Below are 13,979 nucleotides of genomic sequence, written 5' to 3' on the forward strand. Positions count from 1 at the left end.
GTGGGTAATTAACAACAAATTCATTTTTCTTAGGAGTTGGACTATATATTTTTTATAAAATAGTTCTTCATTCTATGGATTCCGTTACATTGCCCAATTTCAATATTTTGATTCGCCTCTTGGAATGTAGTGTTGAGTTTTTGCAGTTGGAATAAATAAAATTAATTCATATATTGATTGATTAAAACATAAGCAATTAGCTACAAAACAAAACAAACTTGAGCTCTCTAGCTTAATTACAAGTTGAGAAAATGAACCTTGAACGTAATCAACAAATTTCCATTCGCACACTCAAAAGGAATTGGGCGTCTCCAGGACCACTTTCTACACCGTCAGCAAGTCCTAAACGATGGAGATGAAGAAAGGCTCTGTCAAAAAGGCCAAATTGGACCTGGAAATGTTAAAAAATAGTCCTTGACAATCCCCTCTAGACCATGAGGGCCCATGCAAGAGATCTTGGAGTTTTACACTATACTGCCCATAAATCTATCAAAAAAGTTGTTGAGAAGAGTCTTGTGAGGGTAAAGAGGCCACTTTTAACACCATCAAGGAACTAAACTAATTTCCTCAATTGCAAAACTCTTTTGAGCTCTTTTTTTGAAACTTTTCCACCTCCTTCAGCCTTGAAGGCCTGCAGTATCCGTCAACACCAATGCCCTCATAGTCACTGTCAGCCAGCACTAGAACGCAATGACAGAGGACTACATCTGCAGTGGGTGTCAGTGATTCCATAAACATTTTTATTATTTCAAATATTATTAGTTAGCTATGACATTATTCTTGGATGATTATTTAATAAGTACTTTTTTTTAATGGATAAAGGTTATTTTACTTAAATAACTTTAGAAAAAAAAAGAAGTTGTATATAACACTAAAAAAACTTACTGATAGATGCCGATCAAACCTTGCCAGACAGCAATACATTGTTGCCGTTTGTCCCACATATGACGTCACGTTAGTTGAGCAGAGAGGATGACTCTGTACCCATTTATTTAAAACAGTACTGGAGCTTGTTTTTTGATCACTTTGTGAGGCTTCTTTTTTAAAATGAAAATGTGTTCCGTTGATTTTATTATCTTCACCTCCTAAAAATAAATAAATAAATGCTTTTAGAAGTTTTTTTATATAATTCTATCGATATGTAAATATGAAAGAAAATGATATCTATAAATGCATTTTAAATTACAGAGATTCAAAAACAGTCGAATAGTTTTTTTTGTATTTATATCAAATATGTATTTAGTTTGATTAAAAATATTGACAAACTAATTTACATATTGATATAAAATGTAAGCTAACATTATAGAAAATTGGGTTAATAGTACTTTAAAGGTGTATAATGGATAAAAATATCTTTTAAAAAATACTTTAATATGTAACTAAAAAGTTTATTTTTTCTTTTGCACTTATTTGACAGTTTCGTTCTTCTCTTATAAAGTTTATATAACAACTTTACAAAAGATTGATAACTAAATTAAAAAAGATTTGTAATAAAATATCTGAAGAAGTTTGAGATTTATCTTGAATTATTATTTGCCAAAAAATGAACCACCTTAAAAACAGATCTTCCGAGCTAGCCACTTGGAGTCCGCTCCTCTAAGGCTGCCATTGCCCTTGGAGAGCTCAAAGAATTTACTATGGATATCTACAAATTGGGATGATTTTTACGATCTGGACAAAGACTGGATCTTTACGGATGAAGTTAGTTGTGTATATATATATATGAAACGAATATAACATCGAATTGTTCATAATACGTTGAAAACAATCAATCTACTACTACTCATAAATATCAGAGGTACCTTGAATGATTATATAGCTTAATAAGTGGTTTTATAATATTGGATGAATAATTTTTTGATTAAAGGAACTAGTATCAAATAAATGATACTTGCTAATAACACTTACAAGACTTGTAAAATAACCTAATTAATACATATTATTCATTTTTTCTACTAATGTAACTTTAAGCCTTAAGCCCATTTGTATTTTGTCTATTTTCATCTATTTCTTTATAATACTGTTCTAATATAAAAGAATAGCTATTTAAAAAAAAAAAAACTTGTTAAGGTGAGATCCATGGACCTCACGTACAAATATGTAGTCCTTCAAACGCTTCATACGGAATTGTTGATTATTTTAAATCAGGAATATTCAAATTATAGAAGAGTTTATAATATTCATGATATAATTATAGTTTATTTTAGTATCCGTAGGAAGGTTGATTGACAGAGAATGGGTAGAGTGAGGTAGAGCTCTGGTATGACCATAAGTCTATTAAGAAGTATTTAAAAAGACTCCTGCAACGCTCCATACGGAGCTGATGATGTCTTTAATTCAATTGTCCTATCCTCAAACCTCTTTGATTAATCCTTAGCCGCCTGAACCGCATTTAAAACTATACACAGGTCTATAAACTTATTTCATTTGCAAATTTGACCATGGGCGTCAGTAGGATTACATATATATTCTATAGATTTCTGGAGTAGTAACCTCAACGTCCAGAACGTTCAGCGTCACTTTTACGACAAATTTTTGAAACCACTTATAAACTATTCTAATCAACTCAGGAAATTATTTTTCGTCCATTTTTTTAAAATCACTCCACTTCCTTGATTCAAACAAATGTCAAACAGGAAAAAGAAACTGATGTAGCTGAAAGTTGGTGTGTATTCTTCCAAGAGATGTTATTAACTAAAAATACCTGGATACGCACCATTAGATCCATCTCTTGGACTTTGAAAGGCCTTTTCAAATTACTCGCGTATTGTATTTTGACTTCAAACCTAGAATACCGGGTATGCATATTTACTTAATAAAGAAAAAAAATACAATAAATTATAAATGTGATTAAACATTTAAACATCAGCATTGCCAAATATCATTGTCTGCCTTCTGATAATTTAGATAATCAAGGATGCATTTAAGCTAATGTCAAGGAACTAATTATCTGCTCCATCGACTATAGTTAACTAGTGCGCCAGTGAATTTATTATAAATATGGTTGCTAAATTATCCAAGCTAGAATTTGTAGCAAAAACAGTCGAGTCAAAAAAAAGAGCTCGTGGGTCTATTTTACCAGAATAAAGTTTGAATAAGACAATTAGAGGTGATAACTTTTTATTACATGACCGCGAAGATGTAAAAAATTACTGTAGCCAAAGAAAATAAAACTGTTAGATGCTAACAATTGAATCATTCTTGAAGTAGATGAACTATGTATTATTATGCATGAGTATGTATATTTTCCGTTTTGTTTAAGCACACTGTAGTTTTATCAACTTTTTCATATGATCCTTTTATAATTGTTGAATTTTTACAAGTTACTTTTAGATTATGCTCATTTTTCTTCTTTCTACTAAAGTATTCAGTAAATACATTTGGAAATATAAAGTAACAAGTAAAAGTTTGATGTTTCTGATATGAAAAGTTTTTTTTGATAATTAGCTCATCTTAAAGTTGGACGAAAGTTATTTCTTACAACTTTTATTTGCATAAAGACATCATTGATTCAATTTTCAATAATAGTTAAATAATTATTATTTGCTCTCTTTAGATGTTTCAGAAATGGTAAAATATCTACGGACAAGTATTATAATTTTTCTTTGGATATATCAGAAAAAATATTTTAATATACTTTTCAGTAACTATTAAGCCAAAAGGCAACTTTTTATATATCCAAATTAATAAAACAAAGTTTATTTGTATATTTCTCTGTGTGTACTACGTACAACCATTTTGGAGTCTAGTTAGGACTGAGTAGATACTTGGTATATTAAATAAGAATAAAACCGAACGTGTGCATCATTAAAGAAAAAAAAGGTTGTAAAAGTACGTACCGTTGCATAAAACTAGTTATGGGACGATTAATCGGAATTGGAGAATCGGGTGTTTTTTTCTGGAATGGGAATAAGGATCTGTGTAGGGAAAATAATGTTTAATTTGTAGTTATTACTGTTATTTAACTATTTATTACTTTTCTGGTTTATAAAAAACAAATAGCCATCTCATCGATAGCAAAATTGTATTTTTTTAATTATTATTTAAAATATTAAATAAACGGAATTCGCATAGATAAGTTTTACGAGAACTGCATCACAATCGTAATTTCTTTGGAATTGTCATATCACTAATAGAAGTGGTACGTAGAAATGAATGAAATCTTGCAAGCGTTTAGGTCAACTCATATACTATAAAATATGAGTTGACGTCAAATGGTTAACAACGATCGTATTAGCTCAAGTTCTTAATAAAATAAAATATTAAGGGAAGTACATTATTATAAAATCTAATATAATTTGGCTCTAGTTTTTTGCAACGTGCGTGCATAGCTAAAACTTAGTTAGAAAGTACTTTAGTCAAAAGAATAAGGAAGTACTCCCGGGCACATCATGTCAAATATTTTTTTTTATGAAGCTGTTTTTGGTATTCTTTTATTCTTAAAGGGATAACATGTATGTACTGATAAACTACGTTTAAGTGTACTACTCATGAAAAACGGAGAATAACGCCGAGGATTTCTTAAATTGTTATCGTCAGGGTTGCTCCCAGACTGCAATGATGTCCAATTAATGTTTATGTGCAGCCAACTAATCCTTCTCACTTCAAGTAGTATTTTAAGCAAAACTGTCACAATATCATCGAAACGCATAGAAAACACACAGTACGTTTTGTAACTTTTGAAAAAGTATCGCTCTGGAGGAAATTTTTTTAATGAAAAAAACAAAGGGAATTTTTTTTTAATGATTTATCTTCTAAAAAAAAAAAGAAGCTTATTCAATTATTTCAGCAGTGGAGCAAAATATTTATTTGTTTTCTAAAAATTAGAATAAGATAAAAAACAATCAAATACATCAAAATAAATAATTGATTAAATTTTTGAAAAACCATTAATTTGCCAAATTAAATGTATAATACATTTTGTCAAAGAAATACAGCTATTTAATTTGAACGATTTACACTCCTTGTATACTTAAAGAAAAGCTATAACCCCAAATTACAAATCACAATTATTAAAGAAAAAAACCCCGATCTTATTGGTGCCGCGAAACAGGTTTACTGTTGGGAGTCTTCCAACAAAGGTAAAAATAAATAAATAACAATAATTGCATAGTCAAAGTTTGTTTCTACTATATGATAAAATTCAGGTCTTTGAATGTCCATGGTCTGAAACCCAAATTTACTTTTGTTTTTCATTAATTAAAGACTAAAATGACCATGATCACTTCCCATCAATTTAGCTTTGCCCTGTAGTGTATTTATAAAACGATCAATTTTTTAAAAGTATAATAGCGATTTACAAAAATATTTGGACGTAAAATAACCACATGCCGATGGAAATGAAAGTGAATAACAATTGATAACAATATTGCTACGTTTGAAAGAATAATGATGTATTTCGTTATCTTTTCTAAGTGATATTCTCATTGATTTTCCTCAGAAACATTAGCATCCATCAATCTTCCACAATTTATATGTAGCCTAACATACAATTTAATTAGGGCTAAATTAAGAATAATACAAAACTATTCTACAAATCGAATTGGTAATACCATAAAAATATTGGTGAAAAAAATTCCTTTTACTTTTTTTATGAACCAGCTTCAGGGGTGGGACAGATTTAAAGTCACATTTTAATGGCTGATATATCTCTAATATTTCAAAAAATAAATTCACTTACAATGTGTCTTTTAATAAAATCTAAAAGAATGTAGAACTTTAGTAGAACTAAAAGAACTTTAGTCGATTTGATGAGGTTGTGGTTTTTAATTTTTATACAAATAAAGAAAATTAATTGATCACAATAATTAAAAATTGTATTATCATTAATATATACATATTTACCAATTCTTAGATGTATTTTTAAATACAGAAAGCTAACTCATCCCAATAATTGCTAAATTGTTTTTAAGTTCCCATCAGTAATGGAAAATTTGATTTTGCAAAATTTTATGAAGCAACATATTGCAACATTCGTAATCAGTCGACATCCTGAGGTATAAGTGCTTTAAAAGATAATATAAACATTCTAGGTATTTTGGCATCTCTGATATTTTACAGACGATTTATGAAGTACTTTTTGTTTAAGTTATAGTGTATATTTTTTTATAAATCGAAAGGATCATCATTTTTTGACAATTTTTTTACTCAATTGGTTTTTCTTACCGATTGTATTTAACACCAATTAAGACATTTATAAATTAAAATACTTAAAACAAATGTGAAATAAGTTATGTGATAGAAAAATAAAAAAAATATAATTAAGGATTATTACATAAACTACAGTTTGATTTATTCGGCTTTAAGGCATCTAACTATAACCTCTTCCACGGGTATATTTTTACATGCTAATTTTCAGTCACTTTCCAGCAAACATTAGCTGACTTAAATAAATTTGATTCATTTATGAAAGAATTCTTCACAGATAAATGAAATATTTGAGTTTTTAATCAGTTATTTAATAATATTTGTACAATTCTTGGCATGAATACATATGCCTACTCAAAAAAAAAAAATCACATGGATAAATTAACTACTTTTTTAAATCAATCATAAAAAGTTATTATATAAAATTAATTTGTTTTGAAAGAAAGTTTGGGTAATTTTATTTTATCTAAAAAACTTTTTAGAAATGCAGTATTAAAAAAAGGCTAAATAAATTAAAACTATTCATATTTACATTGCCCACGAATATAGTTTTATTAAATTAAAAACTATAAAAAAAAAAAAAAAATTATAATTAATTTTCTGCATAAATATGTAAAAAACTAATAAATAACTTTATAAAAGGCTGAGTTGGTTATTACTCCTCAACATAGTCAACACTATAAAACTTTTTGGGTTGGACTGCTATCTTAATCTGTCAATTTATTTATTAATATTACAAAAAAAATTAAAAAATTATATAGATATTAAATAAAAATTAATGTACAAAGTGAGGACCAAAAAGGAAAAGCATGATTTTTATCCAATCAAGAAAAAAAATTCAAAAACAATTTATTGTATGTTTAAATACTATATATATAGTTATATTTCTAATTCAATATCACTAGAGAGAACAGCCTTGACACACTGGTGAACAGATTGGCACCTCTTGACGATGAAGGTCGTGTCCATTGCGTAGCATGTTGTCATGCTTGGAGCTAGGAGTGAATTTAAATTTGAATAAAAGGAACAGCAGACATTATTCTCCAAACTGCATAGCCCAGGGTTTGGAGGTGAGGGCTTAAGGAAGACCATATGGAGGAGTCAAGAAGTGAGAAATATTGTTGCTGCAGTAGAATAAGTAAGTTCTTTTTGGCGCAATGGGGCTGTATTAGATTTCTTGATGTTGAAGGATGTCCGAATGAAGATGCCAACAATCTCTGCAGCCCCCTCCGTACTAATCGCAGCCCCAGCAATTACAGAACTCGCATTGCCTTTTGTGCTGTTGCTCCGACCTTTTTACACTTAGAGAAATGGGATAAAAACAGAACTTTTTTATTTATGTTTCAGCTATTGTTTGATTGCGCAATGAAACCTCAACAATAAAACTAACAGAGATACATTAGTAATTAAATGCTACTGCTATTTTGTGTCCTCACTCTGTGAATAAGGGAGTAAGAACAATATTTTAATGATATAATTATAGACTATATTAAAATAAGCATATGTTTATAATGCTTTAATCAGCCATTATATTATTTTTTTGAATATTTTTCTTTTTGAATATAACAAAATTAGATAAAAACTGTCATTCTAAATGCTTTATGATTTTTTTAAGTTCAAGTACTAGCGCAGCACATGGATATTTAATACACAATCAATAATGAGGCAACGACAAACTTCCAAAGTAAGAGGATCAATACGGGAAATAAGTCTTCGTTGACTATAAATTCAGTTTTTTGTCCTATTAGTCAGTTTGTTAAAAATTAATAAAATGTATTATCATACCCCTTATTCTTTCTTAATAAATTAAGGACAAAAAATAATAAGTAAAAATATTGTCATATTATAGAATGTTTTTCGGGAAATTCCCTTCGGCATATAGTCATTTGCCTTAATATCTTTGAGTGAAAAAAAAACCCAGCAATAGAATATAGAATCCACATCTGTTCAAATTTCAAAAATTGATTCATCAATAATTTTTACTTAACCCTGATTGATACAACTTTACCTGATCAATACGGAAAGAATTCAATGCGTAAATTGGGTACATGTTAAGGGATTTATAGTCTATAATAGGTCTGCATTAACCTTCTGTTACTAAACATCCTTTTTATAACGCATTGTTTATTATAATGAAATACATTAAACTGTTGTATTCTGTTATAAAAATGTTTAAATTTTGATTTATAATATTGATATCTTACTGTGTAATGAGTTTGTACCGGATACAAAATAAATAATATAATTATTAATAAATACAATAAGAAAAATAAACAAACCTGTAAACGATTATATTGGAAAAGTTCTGCTTACTTCGTCATGATTAATTATCATTCGACATGTTGGACAATTCATATTTAAAAAATTAATGGATTGACAAATAGTCATAATATGAAAGAAAAACAGATATTTCACTTTGCTATGATTTAGAATGTGTTAGACGAAGAAGTTTTGTAGAGTTAAACCCCTAAGAGGAGTTGGGGAGGCACTCAAACGTAGGAAAACACAAGAAAATGAGAGACATAAGTGAGGAACACTGTAAAGCTCAGTACAATTGGAGAAATCTGGAATCGGAATAGAAAGATGAGAATGATGATCTTCTTGAACCTTCTTTCTTGCACAAAGATAATAATACCGTACATTTTTTGATTAAAAAATTCAAAGGAACCCCTATTGCAGCCAAAAAACAAAAACGACTTATGAATGTTTATATAATCAGGGGAAATATCCTTGAGGAAAAATGGACTAAGGTGATTTGGCTTAAGGTAAAATAGTTTAAAGTAAAAGTATCAGAAAAATGTTGTTCCGTTATAAAGATATTTAATTGAAAAGAAAAATATCAAACAAATCAAACGGAAAAACAAAGGAATAACTTTTAACCAAAGCTCGACGAGAAACAGCTTAAAATACGAACAAATCCTAAAAGGGCATTATTAAGATACAAAAAGAATTGTATACAATCTGATTTAATGTTATAAGAGCATACTGAGATGTATATTCAAAAGATTAAGAATCATATTGTATGAATCTCGACTATAAAATATCCCAGTTCATTAACGGAAGCTTAAAAAGTACAAAGCTGCAGTTTAAAAACTTATTCGCTAAATATATTTAAATGCTATCTAAAACACTGTAGATTTGTCTATGCACATATTATAAATGGTTTAATTTCCATTTCTCTACTCCTTCTTATCATTAGCTGAATGATTGATGTACTTATATGAATATCTTAAAATAAAGATTCTATTTATATTCTCGTCCATCCTTGAACGAACATGTGTATTGAGAAAATAAATATTTGCTAACTGAATATTTAATGTACTCTGCAATATTTTGTATTTATTTATTTCAATAATTATATTTGTTTCCCTTAAAAGTACTAACTGAAATAACAAGCATTCATTATTCTATGTTTATTCTAAGTGATCATCAATACATGATTTTTTATAGTACTCTAAACTTCATCAATCATGCATTTGTTAATAAATATAATGCATTTTATTTCCATGATTCCATATTGTACAATATTGTTCATATGAATTTGAATGCTATAGATATACAATACATACTTCAGCATAATAATTGCATCTAACATAATTATGTAAATATAAATACTTATTCATTGATGGTAGTACAGAATATGCAGAATTGTACAAAATATGACTTACCGGTATGATAAAAAAAAACGACAAAAAATGACATGTTTATTCTGACAGTTTGAATAATATACAGAGTATAAACTCAAAAATTAAAATCCTCTTCAATGTCGTCTGGCCTCAGTTTTAAAAATCTGACAATTTTGTAATTGGTTTAATTCGAAAGAACTGAAAAAAAGCTATTACTTGATGTTTGTTTGTTTTATTGTGATGAAAAATGTTTGAGCAAAAAACAAAACGGTAGAGAATGTACGAGCTCCTCCGCGCACAAGTCGATTTCCGACAAGAAGATCTTCAAAGTGGACACTCTTCTGAACAGGAGAAATAATCGTTTCTTGTCTGATTCAAAAGCTCAGGTCGAGGGAACCTTCAGGACCAAATATCCAGCTCAGGCATGGTCCTGGGCGTCGTAGCGCCAGACGGCAGAAAGATAAATCCCTACTTCTTTGAGACCAACGAGAAAGTCAACTCGGACGTCTACTACAACGTCCCCAGGGACAAATATGTGTTTACCTAAGACGGCGCCCCGGTACAGACGTCCAAGAAGGTGCAGTATTTCTTCAGGGAGAATATGGCTGCCTTTTGGCTGGCAGACTTCTGGACTTTGTCCTAACCAGACGTGAACCTCTTGCACTTCGTTGTTTGGTCAATCTTTGAGGGCAAGACGAACAAGACTTTTCACCCGAATGTGATGCCCCGAAGTACGTGATCATGGAGGAATGGAACAACTTGTCCTCTGACTTCATCAATGCTAGCTGTGCTTCTGTTTGTCCCTGTATTGTAGCCATCATTCAAAATGGAGGGGGAAGTATTGCATAAAAAGTATAGAAAATTGTTGAATTCATTACTTTTTCTTCATAAGTTTGCCATAGAATGGCCAAAATAAAAATATGTAGAAGTTAAACCGGGTTTTAAAAGTTTGTAATTTTAGATTCCTCACCCTGTATTGTATAAGTACAGTTAAGATACATTGGATTATCTACACCAGCGATAAAAAGCAGGAAATACACAGAAATACATATAGAAAGAAAAATATATAATAAGAATTTTTACTTGTCTGCTTGGCTTATTGAGGCCAACAGATAATATGTTTAGAAATTAAATACAGCTGTTGTGTTTGTCTACAACAGAGTAGGGACACAAAAACTTGCAGTAGTATTTCATCACAACTTTATCCCGTTGTTTTCCATTACTAGGTTTAATTACGAAACTAAATGACGACTGAAACAAAAATGAACAAGTTTTAAGATGTCTGAGCACAGCAAAAAAAGGCATCGCGTGTGTCATCTCCTCTGCGTCGTTTTCTATTAGGAGAAGGTCGCATAACCATTAGCAACTCCATACACACTTCCTACATTATAAAGCAGTCCAATACATGCCAACACAGCGAAAATAATATATTTGAATTCTGGACTGCCTCCATGTAGCCCTTTTATCATTCCTGACCTTGAACCCTTCGACTTTGCAGTTTGGGATGTCTTGGAGAATAATGTCTGCCACACCTCTTACCCAAGTTAGGATTCGCTTCGAGCTGCCATTATGACACCGTGGTAAGCCCTGGACACGACCTTCATCGTCAAGAGCTGCCAATCTGTTCGCCGACGTCCTGAGGCTGATATTGCTTTTGAAGGGAAACATAATGATTAAAAAGAACATATACATTTAGTTTTTAAGCATATGACAAATTGGTTTTGAGTTGTCGTGTCTTAATTCGATAAAAATCACATTTTTCGTAATTTAAGTTCTTCGTTCCCTACTCTGTATTGGATGTTCATTTTAAAATCTGGAGGGAAAAATCAGACCAATAAATTTGTGGCACTTTCGAAAAAATCCAATCTGTACAGCATACCAAAGTTAACAGCTGAGGGCAATGTGTCATCCTTTCAGATAACTTGTTACCTCTATACTTTTCTTCATACATGCAGAAATCCCATTCCGTATCTAGCAATAACATTTGCATATCAACCATCCGTTATAATCATTGTCCAACAAGGACTTACACTTACAACTCCCGGGCAAATCTTCATGTCACTCTCCGTCGTTTATGAGCACAGACAACAGGAAGGCGACTTTTTAAATTTTGCAGTCAACATATTTTTGGAATGCTATATTTTTTTATGTTAGCACTCGTACATTCGAAAAATAATATATATTTATTGTTTAAATATATATAATATGTTTAGTTTGTTTGTGAGAGGCATAATGGTTAGAAGTATTTTGTGTATTGGGTGATTTTGTGCTATTGGATAACATGGATCAAATAATTTGCATGAAATTTCGCGTAAAAATGAAATAGAGTGCTCCAAAAACAGTTGAAATGTTGACAGTGGCATACTGTGAAATTGGTCTGAGTAAAAAAATAAGTTTATCAGTGGTACAAACTTTTCTAAGATGGCCGGGAAGATGCAAATGATGAGCCTCACTCTGGACCCCCACACACGTTGAAAACATTGAAGTAATGAAGAAAATTGTTTTTGAAAAAAGTCAAACAACTATCAGAGAAGTTGCTGAGGATATTAAGATATCCTCGTTTTATATTGGCTCGTTTCATAATTTCTTTTCGAGTCGAGTGTCAGAGAAGTTTATTTCGAAACTGCTTAATTTTTACCAAAATAACCGTTGCATGAGCATTACTAATGAGCGGTTAACTGATGACAATGATGATCCTGATTTACTCAAAAGGGATTTAACTGGTGAGGAATCATGGGCTATTGGTTATAATACCAAAATCAAAGCCCAGTCAACCAAATGGAAGAGACCAGGACGTATAGCATAAATTACCGAACACTAAGTTACTTCTATCCAGTATACCTTTCACCAACAAGTGTAATACATTAACTGATATTTAACCCTTAGTGAGGCAAGTTAAAATAATTAATATAAAAAAATATTTTTGCAAAGATATTCTTTCTATTGTCAAGAACAATATCTATTAGTTATTTCTTCTGCCAAATTACATTTGTCACCTTCAGGTATTTCAATGAATTAAGAAATAAGCCACATTTGGTGGAGAAAAAAAAGTATTTCATCCCTTCCCGATTTTGTAAGTTTGCCTACTGACCAAGAAATGAAAGATTTATAACTTTAATGGTAGGTTTATTTTAAAAGTGAGAGTTATGACTTATGTTAACAAAAACAAATGTTTGTAAGTAGAAAAATACTGAGTATAATGCCAACAACATAATCTTTACCGTCAATCATGAGGCGGAAACACTATGTTGTACTTTCGATGGATGGTGTCTCTCTCTTCAATGGCATCTTGTATTAATCTGGGGATATCATCTGCGCTTCCACCTTTTATACAACCTTTCTTGTCTGTTGGTATAAAAGTTCGAAGAACTATGAGTAACCAGTATTTTTAATATTTTTCTAATGTTTTGGTGAGATGAAATCCCAATCTCTGACAGGATTAGAGTTCCTTCATGTTCGATGAAAGTGACATCTTCTACTCAAGTTAAATTAACTAAATTTATTAATACTATTAAAAAGATCAATTGACTATTTTCCTAACATAACTGGGATCTCTGAATATTGAACCATCCATGTAACAAAATGCCGTTACACCCTTCGCTGTGTTTAAGGTTTGTTCCATATATTTACACATTTTTCTGCAATTTATATTTCAAAAAGAATTAATTTTATCTCAATAGCTAAAGATTTTAGAATTTTTTTTTCATAAAATCTTATTTTTTATGAATACATATGAATTTTTTTATCTGGAATACTAGAAATTTTTTTTAATCTTCTTTGAATAACTCTGGATTTTTAAATTTTTCTCCAAAAATTTAATATTAGAAATTTTTCTCCAAAAAATTAAATTTTGTCTAAACAGCTGTGGGTTTTAAATTTTATATACAAAAAAATTTTTTAAGAATATAAATGGATGTTTGAAATTTAAAATAAAAAATTGTTAATCGCTAAAGATTTTTGACATTTTTTTCCAAAGAAATAAATTGTTGAAGAAAACAATCTATATTTGTGGGAAAAAAATCCAAAAAATATAATATTTAAAATTTTTTTCCAGATAATTTTTTTTTTTTTTTTTTTTTTAAATCCAAAAACCAATCCGTTCCTCCAAAATATAATCCCACAGATGCCTTTGTCACTGAAGCTAAAAATGCTTTGTGCCGGTAAGGGGATACTTGGGTTCAAAATATTTTATAAGTAGTAAATCAC

At 30.0% G+C, this 13,979-nt stretch overlaps 1 protein-coding gene across 1 annotated transcript in view; it reads right to left on the bottom strand.

Annotated features, from left to right (window-relative positions):
- Nucleotides 1-13,979, bottom strand: part of LOC121128677 (uncharacterized) — a 226,237-nt gene that overhangs the window by 50,017 nt on the left and 162,241 nt on the right. The window contains exon 2 of the mRNA XM_040724265.2: nt 886-1,085. Coding sequence (XP_040580199.2) covers nt 886-1,085 — 200 coding nt within the window. The remainder of the gene's footprint in view (nt 1-885; nt 1,086-13,979) is intronic.

This window comes from Lepeophtheirus salmonis, chromosome 13, assembly GCF_016086655.4.
Source record: "Lepeophtheirus salmonis chromosome 13, UVic_Lsal_1.4, whole genome shotgun sequence".
Taxonomy (NCBI): Eukaryota; Metazoa; Arthropoda; class Copepoda; order Siphonostomatoida; family Caligidae; genus Lepeophtheirus; species Lepeophtheirus salmonis.